This window comes from Microtus pennsylvanicus, chromosome 5, assembly GCF_037038515.1.
Source record: "Microtus pennsylvanicus isolate mMicPen1 chromosome 5, mMicPen1.hap1, whole genome shotgun sequence".
Lineage (NCBI taxonomy): Eukaryota > Metazoa > Chordata > Mammalia > Rodentia > Cricetidae > Microtus > Microtus pennsylvanicus.
In genome coordinates this window covers 94,923,604-94,934,414 of record NC_134583.1, presented here as the reverse complement: position 1 = coordinate 94,934,414, position 10,811 = coordinate 94,923,604, and the positions used below count along the sequence as shown (strand labels likewise).

The 10,811-nt window shown below is 39.6% G+C and overlaps 1 protein-coding gene across 1 annotated transcript; it reads right to left on the bottom strand.

Moving 5' to 3' along the window:
• Positions 1–9,246: 9,246 nt before the first annotated feature.
• Positions 9,247–10,200, bottom strand: LOC142851106 (olfactory receptor 5B21). The gene has a single exon (XM_075975014.1). The coding sequence runs from the start codon at positions 10,195–10,197 to the stop codon at positions 9,247–9,249; it is 951 nt and encodes a 316-aa protein (XP_075831129.1). The 5' UTR covers positions 10,198–10,200.
• Between the last annotated feature and the right edge of the window lie 611 nt (positions 10,201–10,811).

Here is a 10,811-nt window from a genome sequence, read left to right as displayed (position 1 = left end):
TTGGCTAATAAAGGAACTGCCTTGGCCCATTTTATTGGTTAGGACATAGGTAGGTGGAGTAAACAGAACAGAACACTGGGAGGAGGAGGAAGTGAGCTCAGACTCCACATCTCTCCTCTCGGGAGCAGACGCCTCAGAGAGAGACACCATGCTCCCCGCTCCTGGGCAGAGGCATGCGATGAAGCAAGCCACCAGGTCAGACATGCTGAATCTTTCCCGGTAAGACCGGTGCTCACAGTTTATTAGAGATGGGTTGATCGGGATATCAGAATTAACCAGTAAGGGCTAGAACTAAAGGGCCAAGCAGTGATTAAATGAATACAGTTTGTGTGTTGTTATTTCGGGCATAAGCTAGCCAGGCGGCTGGAGTGTTGGGGACGCAGCCCCGCCGCCTATATTACTACAAAATATAGTATCAAACAAAATAAAAAACACTTGGTGAAAGATCTAAGTTTCAAAGAAAGCAGTTTACTATAGTTTGAATGGCGTTTCAAAAACCCATTCAAATTTAAATGCTATTGAAACAGATACCAGATCTTTGTTGTTGTTACTGTCCTACAGCAATGATATAAAAGTAACCTAGTCTTATTCTCCGGGCTGGTATGTAGGCTTTGTCTTTTGGAGATGTCTTCCATGATTTGGTGACACAGCACGAAAGACCTTATCAGATCTGGTCTTCTGTGGAATATTAGTTTAAGATGTGTTGCATTTGTCCTAATGATGCAGAGGTGTGATTCATTCTTCTATGTTGCATTTCTTTAATTCTGTGAAGCTATATTCTTTGCCTGTCTAGAACATCTGATGGTCTGACAAGGAACTGAACAGCCAATAGCAAAGAAGAAGAAAGGATAGATGGGGCTGGAAGGCAGAAAAAATAAATAGAAGGAGAAATCTGAGAGGAAGAAAATCAAAAATAAGAAGAAAGGACATCAGGAACCAGCCACCCAGCTACACAAAAAGTAATGAAGAAAGAAGTAAAGAAAGGTATACAGAAATAGAGAAAGATAAAAATCCATAGGCAAAAGAAAGGTAATTTTAAGATAAGAAAAGCTGGCTAGAAACAAGCCAAGATAAGACCAAGAATTTATAAGAAAGAATAAGAATCTGTGATTTATTTGAGAACTAGGTAGCAGGCCCCCCAAAGAGGAAAAAAACAACACTGGTCCTTCAGTCTTAAACTCTGAAGCCTACAGAACTACAAAAATATAAAGGATAATATAAATATCTCCTTTAGAGCTGAGTCTGTAGCCATCACTTATTCTCAACATCTTATACAACCATGAATCTCTGCCTATACCACCATTCACTGCAAAACGTACTCCCCCTTCTAAAGTTCAAGGAACAACATGGTAGAGGGGAAGTCTTGACATAACTGCAGTAGTTTGCATGTTAGAGAGAGTAGCCCAAGGAATAAAGTTGCTTTGACAAATAACTTTTTCATCTGCATTTTAAGTACTCACTTTGAAGCAACAAAGATATTCTCTCAAAATGACAAATTATTTAAATATATATGTATTGGCCATGCGAAAAACTTGTAACAATTACATGAACTGATATTATAATTTTCAAGCTGTTTTTTTTTCAAGACAGGGTTTCTTTGTGTAGCTTTAGTTGACCTAGAACTCACTAGAGCAGACTGACCTTGAACTCACAGAAATCTTCCTGCCTCCACCTCCAGAGTGCTGGAATTAAAAGTGAGTGCCTGATATGATTTTCATTCTTTACCAAGTATAAGAATTGTAAGGATTATCTTATTTTTTTATAGTAGAAGTCATCATGCTGGATATTGTAAAGGCTATAAGGTATGGCATGATTATCAGAAAAGATGAGATTAGAACATCCAAGTCTAGTATCTTTGAATAGGATCAGGATCAGTTCTTAAATCAGAAAACCAATCATTGAAAGAAAAAGTGCACTCTTATTTAGTGTATCCTAGAAAAGCTACCTGTTCACTGGAAACTGGCATAAGATACCAATGTAAAAGTTTACTATTGGCATTGGGATCAACAAATGTATGTTCTTCCTACATAGTTCTAAAAGGTTTAGCTTGGTGAATATCCCTGAACTCCCCATCCATAGTTCCACCAAAACCGTCTAGATCTAGCCTAGGTCAAAAATCCAATGCCCATGCGCTAGTCTGACCGTCTCAACCTGCACTGCAGTCAACCTCTAGGCTTCCTACAGGTCCCATATCCATGTCCTGGTCTAGTCTCCCCAACCCTGGCAGCACTAGAACCTATCTTTAGTCTTCTAATAGGATCCACCCAACCTGCAGCCACCTACAGGTCACTTCGGCACTGCTTTCAACTACCCCACTTAGTATCCAAACCTTCAACATCCTCCTTCAGGATCTAGCCCTGTGAGTCTCCTTGACTCACATCTATTCTTTCTTTGAAGTCACCAAATACACACTGGATCCCAGATAAAGTACCCTGGCCTAATGGAGCCTGCCCTTCCTGATCCACAACAGAAATCTAGGCTTTAGACAGTACTTTCCATATCTATTGCCCCCTAAAACAGGACTCTTTCACATAATATTGTAGTGGCATTCCATTTGTATTTTAGTAAATAAAGTTTGTCTAAAGATCAGAAAAGTAAAATATCCATACTGACCAGTCTTACAGACCAGGCAGCAATGACACACACCTCTAATTCCAGTAGCATTCCATGGAAACCAGGCGGTAGTGGTGTATGCCCTTAATCCCAGAACTAGAGAGAATTATACAATGGGAGGAGACACCTCTCAGGTTCAGTCTTATTCTGAGACTCCTGGAGGCAGGATCACCATTTTCAGATTGAAGTAGAGATAAGAGCCAGTGGCTGTTTTGCTTTTTTGATCTTCAGATTGAATCCGAATTCTGTCTCTGAGTTTTTATTATTTGTATTTCACTATATTTGACCTTTTCACCCAGTCATATCTACCCTCACACTCCAGGTTTGAATAGGGATGCATATCCTATGTTAGTACAGTCCCCTCTATCCACGTGCCTTCATCCCACTAGGGCCATTTCCAACCTCACTTCGGATCCAATTGCACAGTCCATAACAGATTCAGAACCAAAGAAGTCCACACGCTCAGATCTCCTTGCAAAAAATGCACAAAAGAATGAAAGATCATGCCAGTATCTTCTCTCCAAAACCCACTGGTGCTGGAGAAATGTTGGATAATGAGAATTACACATAAGTTACACAGAATTTAAAAAACAATCATAAACATCATCAAAGAATTAAAGGAGTTTAAAGAAGACAACATACATACAGTGAGACAAAGAGAGCTCAAGAAAGACATCAAAGAGAATAAATGTCTGAATTATGCTCAAAAACCACAAGCATAAGGCTAATGGAACTTATAAACATGACTTAGAACTTGAAAATGGAATTTAATAAAGAGATAGAAACATTGAAGAGGACTCAACTGAAATGAAATGGCTTTGAAAATAAAACCGTTATTTTTATTTTATTGAGAAAAAGAAAAAAAGTTTCAGCCTCCTCCCAGCCTACCATTTCCCTCCCTCTCCTCCCACCCTTGTTGATTTTCTTCAGGAAGCAGCCTTTTGTTTCATGGATTCTATGGATTGTTTTCTGTGTTTCTATTTTGTTGATTTCAGCCCTCAGTTTGATTATTTCCAGTCTTCTACTCCTCCTAGGTGAGTCTGCTTTTTTTTTTTCTAGAGCTTTCAGGTGGGCTGTTAAGTCTCCAATGTGTGCTTTTTCTGTTTTCTTTAAGTGGGCACTTAGTGCTATGAACTTTCCTCTTAGGACTGATTTCATAGTGTCCCATAAGTTTGATTAGGTTGTTTCTTTTATTTTCATTGAATTCAAGGGAGACTTTAATTTCTTTCTTTATTTCTTCCTTGATCCAGGTGTGGTTCAGTAGTTGACTGTTCAGTTTCCATGAGTTTGTAGGCTTTCTGGGGGTAGCATTGTTGTTTAATTCTAACTTTAATCCATGGTGATCTGATAAGACACAGGAGGTTACTAATATTTTTTTGTAACTGTGGAAGTTTGCTTTGTTACCGAGTATGTGGTCAATTTTTGAGAAGGTTCCATGAGCTGCAGAGAAGAAGGTATATTCTTTCCTATTTGGGTGGAATTTTCTATAGATGTCTGTTAAGTCCATTTGATTCATTACCTCCATTAATTATCTTATTTCCCTGTTAGGTTTCTGTCTGATTGACCTGTCCATTAGTGAGAGAGGAGTGTTGAAGTCTCCTACTATTAGTGTGTGCGGTTTGATGACAGCCTTGAGTTTTAGTAATGTTTCTTTTACGTACGTGGGTGCTTTTATATTAGGGGCATAGATATTCAGGATTGAGACTTCATTCTGATGAATTGTTCCTGTTATGAGTATAAAATGTGCCTCTCCATCTCTTCTGATTGATTTAAGTTTGAAGTCAACTTTATTAGAAATTAGTATGGCCACACCTGCTTGTTTCTTAGGTCATTTGCTTGATAAACCTTTTCCCATCCCTTTACTCTGAGTAGGTTCCTGTCTTTGTGGTTAAGGTGTGTTTCTTGTAAACAGCAGAATGTTGGATCCTGTTTTCATATCCAATCTCTTAGCCTGTGCCTTTTTATAGGTGAGTTGAGTCCATTAACATTAAGTGATATTAATGACCAGTGGTTGTTAACTCCGGACACTTTTTTAGTAGTAGAGTTTGTGTGTTTCCCTTCTTTGATTTGCGCTGGTGAAGGGTCTCTAGATGTTTGAGTTATTGTGGTCATTGTTGGACTCCTTGGTTTGTGATTTTCCTTCTATTACTTTCTGTAAGGCTTGATTTGTGGCTACATATTGTTTAAATTTGTTTTTATCCTGGAAAATTTTGTTTTCTCCATTTATAGTGAATGAAAGCTTGGCTGGGTATAGTAGTCTGGGCTTGCATCCATGGTCTCTTAGTTTCTGCAGTACATCTATCCAGGACCTTCTGGCTTTCATTGTTTCCATAGAGAAATCAGGTGTAAGTCTGATAGGTTTACATTTATAAGTAACTTGGCCTTTTCCTTTGCAGCTCTTAATATTCTTTCTTTATTCTGTATGTTTTGTGTTTTGATTATTATATGGTCAGGAGATGGGTTTTTTTTTTTTAGTCCAGTCTATTCGGTGTTCTGTATGCTTCTTGAACCTTCAAAGGAATATCTTTTTTAGGTTGGGAAAGTTCTCTTCTATAATTTTATTAAATATATTTTCTGGACTGTTGAGCTTTACTTCTTCTCCTTCTTCTATCCCAATTATTCTTAGGTTTGGTCTTTTTTGTGTCCCAGATTTCCTGAATGTATTGTGATCAGAATTTGTTGGTTTCGCTGTTTTCTTTGATCAGTGTGTTTATTTTCTCTATGGTATCTTCAGTGCCTGAAATTCTTTCTTCTATCTCTTGTAATCTGTTGGTAGTACTTGTCTCTGTATTTTCTGTTCGTTTACCCAGATTTTCCATCTCCATCCTTCCCTCGGTTTCTGATTTCTTCATTACTTCCATTTCATTCTTCAAGTCTTGAACCACTTCCCTTACCTATTTGATTGCTTTTTCTTGTTTCTCTTGGTTTTCTTGGGTATCTTTGAGCGATTTATTCATTTCCTCTACCTTTTTGTTTGTAATCTCTAATTGTTTATGGCAGTTTTTCACCTCCTGTTTAAGGTCTTCTATTATTTTCATATAATTCACTTTTGAGTCGATTTCTTCTAATTCTTCTAGAGTAGGGTGTACAATTCTTCTTATTTCGGGATCCCTGGATTCTGGTGATATCATGCTGCCTTTCAGGTTGTTGGAGGAATTCTTGCATTGGCGCCTTCCCATCTCTTCCTTCAAATGGAGCCAGGAGAGGCCTGGTGTCTTGGTCCTGTCTTTGCTGTGACTGACTCTCTGGGTGTATCTCTTCAGTGTAGAAGCAGGAACCGTCCCGTCCAGATGGAACTCCTCAGCACCGAAACAGACCCCTGGTAGTCCAATGACCGGCGGACAAAAGGGGGAACTTGGGGGGCAGGGCAGGGTTGAGTAGAACACAGGACAACCTGCCGCAAAAGCTGAAGGTGCTCATGCTCCCTTTCAGGGGTCCTTGAGGCCTGCCCAGTAGGCAGGCACTCACCGCTCTGGGTGGGTAGCCTTAGTGTAGGAGCTTAAAACTGTTTTTGAGCACTGGTCCTAGCATACAGCAGGGAAGGGTTGGGGGGGGGGGGCTGGGGAACTGGGTTGTGTGGAAGAAAGACAGCCCTGCAGAAGGAGCTGGGGGAGGGGATTTGTGCTCTCTTCGGGGACATTCCGCCCCTGGATAGCACACACTTATCTGTCCTGATGGAAGTCCTCAGCACCTAAACATGGACGCCTGGTAGTCCAATGACCCGCGGACAAAAGGGAGAACTTGGCGGGGGCATGGCGAGGACGATTAGAACACAGGACACCCTGCCGCCAAAGCTGGAGGTGCACGTGCTCCCTTTCGGGGGTCCCTGAGGCCCGCCTGGTAGGCAGGCATTCACCGCTCTAGGTGGGTAGCCTTAGTGTAGGAGCTTAAAACTGTTCTTGAGCACTGGTCCTAGCATACAGCAGGGCAAGGTTGGGGGGTGTGCTGGGGGTCTGGGTCGTGTGTAAGAAAGACAGCCCTGCAGAAGAAGCTGGGGGAGGGGGAACTGTGCTCTCTTCGGGACAATCCGCCCCTGGATAGCACACACTCACCTGTCCTGATGGAACTCCACAGCACCTAAGCAGGGCCGCCAGGTAGCCCAATGATCCGGGGACAAAAAAAAAAAAAAAGATAAAACAGTTTTTTAAAAACTCAAAGGAAAGTCTTACAAGCAGAAGACAATCATGACTTAAATATAAAGTAGAAAATCTAGACAAAATAAAAAGGAATGCAAAATAAATTTTGAACACAAAAAGGTAATACACACAAAATATGTTATATCATAAAACAAAACAAAAGTTAAAATTATAGGCATTGATGAGGGAGTTAATGGCAAGTTAATGGCATAGACCAAATCTTCAACAATTTGTGCCAGGGGGTTTTTAGAATTAACGTTGTCTTTGACTAATATGTCCATTTCTTCTAACATGTTTTCAATGTCCGAGATTTTCTCTTTAATCTCTTATATAATGTGATGAGGCTTGTTTCTGGGGTTCCTGTTCAAGTTCCTAAAGCTTCCACTTTCAGATTTCCTTCAGTTCGTGTTTTCCTTATTGATTCTATTTTCACTTTAGTCTTTAACTATTGTTTTATTGGCAGGCCTCAGCCCCAATGAATTTTGTAGATTCCAGGGTAGGGGTGTGAGGATTAGAATTATTAAGCAAAAGAAACAGAGATATAAGAGAAATAAAAGACAGAAATACAGAATAACCTTAAGAGCCCCAGATATGCAATTAAGATTTTTCAGGTTTGTATTTAAAGTAAATAATAATAATAATAATAATAAATTTCATTTGAGAGTTTTCTTTTTGATGTTGGTTCCCATTTTTCTAATTGAAATCATTGTATTTTAATTGATATGTACATTATAAACTTACAATACACCTATGATGTGATTATATTAGGTCTACTTTCAACTACTACTATTTTACTTATACTCTACTTCTTTCTCTTTTATTTCTCCTTTTATAATTTTACTTCTTGAGAACTTTATACATGAGTGCTTCATCTACATCACTGCTTCCACTTCCTCTCCCCCTTTCTTTTTTTTTATTTTTCCCCTTTCTTTTTTTTAAAAGATTTATTTATTTATTTATTTATTTATTTATTTATTTATTTATTATGTATAGAGCATTCTGTCTGCATGGATGTCTGCACACCAGAAGAGGGCACCAGATCTCATTACAGATGGTTGTGAGCCACCATGTGGTTACTGGGAATTAAACTCAGGACCTTTGGAAGAGCAGCCAGTGCTCTTAACCACTGAGCCATCTCTCCAATGCCCCCTTTCTTTGTTTATTGATATTTCTTGAGCTCTATATTTTTCTCTGCTACCCTCCCTGACTCTTCCCTCTCTCCTTCACCCTCCCCAAGGTCCCCATGCCCCCAATTTATTCAGGAAATCTCGTGTTTTTCTACTTTCTACTTCCCATGTAGATTAGATCTATGTAAGTCTCTCTTAGTGTCCTCATTGTTGTCTAATTTCTCTGGGATTGCGGTTTGTAGGCTGGCTTTCTTTGCTTTATATTTAAAAAACCACTTATGTGTGAGTACATGTAATAATTGTCTTTCTGTGTCTGGGTTACCTCACTCAAAATAATGCTTTCTAGCTCCATCCATTTTCCTGCAATATTCAAGCTGTCGCTATATTTTTCTATTGTGTAGTACTCCATTGTGTAAATGTACCACATTTTCCTTATCCATTCTTCAGTCAAGGGGCATTTAGGTTGTTTCCAGGTTCTGGCTATGACAAACAAAGCTGCTACGAACATAATTGAGCACATGTCCTTGTGGCACAATTGAGCATCCTTTGGATGTATACCCAAAAGTGGTATTACTGGGTCTTGGGGAAAGTTGTTTTCTAATTTTCTGAGAAATTGCCACACTGACATCCAAAGGGGGTGGTACCAGCTTGCATTCCCACCAGCAATGCTTAAGTGTTCCTGTTTCCCCACAATCTCTCCAGCATAGGTTGTCATCAGTGTTTTTGATATTGGCCATTCTTTCCCTCTCCCCCTTTCAACCCTTCCCACATCCCTTTCTCCAAATTCATGATGTCTTTTTAATTAGTAGTGTTGCCTGTGTATGTCATGTCAACTAGTAGTGTCATTATGGTGGTCTCGTTCAGAGAACCACGTTGTTAAGGGTTAATGGATACATTTCCCTGTCCTGTCTGGGGACATCATCTACCATTCAACACTCTGGGTCTCTAGCTAATGTTCAGGCCAAATCCGTTTAGATTTTGAAATTCTGAACTATGTAAGTGACTTACATTAATTAAATCTCTAAACACCATCAAGCAGTTAATATGCGAGAAACAAAATTTATCACTATTTCCTTCTTATGCAGACATATTTAGTTCACAGAACAAGAAATGAGAGTGGTCTTGCACTGTGCATTGGAAATTTATCACATTCACCTGTGTGCTTTGATCTGCTCTAAACCATGTCATGAGAGCTGTTCAAGAAAGCTGTAAACATCCAGGTTATGTTTGTTCTACAGAATGATCTTCAATTCCAAGTGCTGCTTCTTAAACCACTGAAATAACCACTTATTCATAGGGAAGGCAGAACTGAAATTCTTCAGACTTCAAAAGTCTCAATGGCTCAGGAGATGTATCCCTTATTTACCTAACTACTTCCAACTCACACTAAAAGACTGAGAGTAATGTATTTTGAGTATTTTCCAGAGGGCACTTTTCACTTCTTTGTTCCTCAGGCTGTAGATCAAGGGGTTCAGCATGGGAATCACTACAGTGTAGAACACAGATGCTATTTTGTCTGTGTCCATAGACTGACCAGAACTGGGCTGCAAGTACATGAAGATGATTGTACCATAGAAAATGGACACGGCAGTGAGGTGAGAAGCACAGGTGGAGAACGCTTTCTTTTGTCCCTCAGAAGACTTCATGCTTTGGATAGCAATGTATATGAAAAGGTAAGAGATGAGAATTACCAGGAGGGTAAAAAAGACATTGAATCCCACAACAAAAAAGACAACAAGCTTACTGATGTGTGTATTGGAACATGCAAGGGCCAGGAGTGGGGGTATGTCACAGAAAAAATGATTAATTTTATTAGAACCACAGAAGGATAGTCTGAAGGTATCTGCTGCATGGATTGAGGCATTGAGGAAGCCACAGGCATAAGAGCCAATGGTCAAGATGGCACAAACACCCGTTGTCATGGTGGTGGTGTAATGAAGAGGCCTACACACTGCCGCATGGCGGTCATAAGCCATGGAAGCTAGAAGATAGCACTCAACAGTGGCAAAACCCACAAAGAAGAAAAACTGAGCTGCACACCCATTGTAGGAGATGACCTTGTTCCCTGACTGAAGTGCAGCCACCATCTTGGGAGCTACAGCTGTTGAGTATCCCAGATCTACAAAGGACAGGTGACTGAGGAAGAAGTACATGGGAGTGTGGAGGTGGGAGTCTGAGAAGATTATGACCATCATTCCTCCATTGCCAATCAAAGTGACAAGGTAGATAAATAAAAATATCAGTAGTAGAGGAACCTGAAGGTTGGGGTCATCTGTCAATCCCAACAGGATGAATTCTGTCACTTCTGAGCTGTTCTCCATTAAAGTCAGCTTGAATTTCACCTGATGGTTAAAGAGAATGAGCCATGAAGCTATAAAAAAAGATATTTTGATGTTATAAAAACAGGGCACTAACAAATATGAAAAATGCAGCATGTAAAGACACATGTTCTACCCTTTCATTTTATTATAGTGTTAAGTCCTTTGAAATGACTACAAATGCTTCTGCAGTCAGTTTCATTGTACATTTCATCTAAGCCTATTTTGGGCTGCATTAAAGAAGTGTAAAGACTCCCCCAGTCTCTGTACCCCATTTGAAATGTGGTAAGGTGATGAAATTTTATGAAGGAAGTAAGAGAGACTATTTTGTTTGTCATTTGTTGCATGATTTACTTGTTGCCTAGATTGCTGGCAGCCATAGAGTGTACTTAAATGCTAGTTAACCAAACAAATAAATTGCAGCCTTACAGCTAACTTAAGATTAGGGCCTTTTTTGAGATAAGGACTTGCTACGTGGCTCAGGCTGGTAAAGTGACCCAAATGTCTCAGCCTAGAGACAAGTCAAAATAAAATGAGGGTAAATTCAGCTACTGTGTGCTCAATCACAGTGTTAAATATAAATTAATTATCTATGACTTTATTAAACTGTAGGTTAA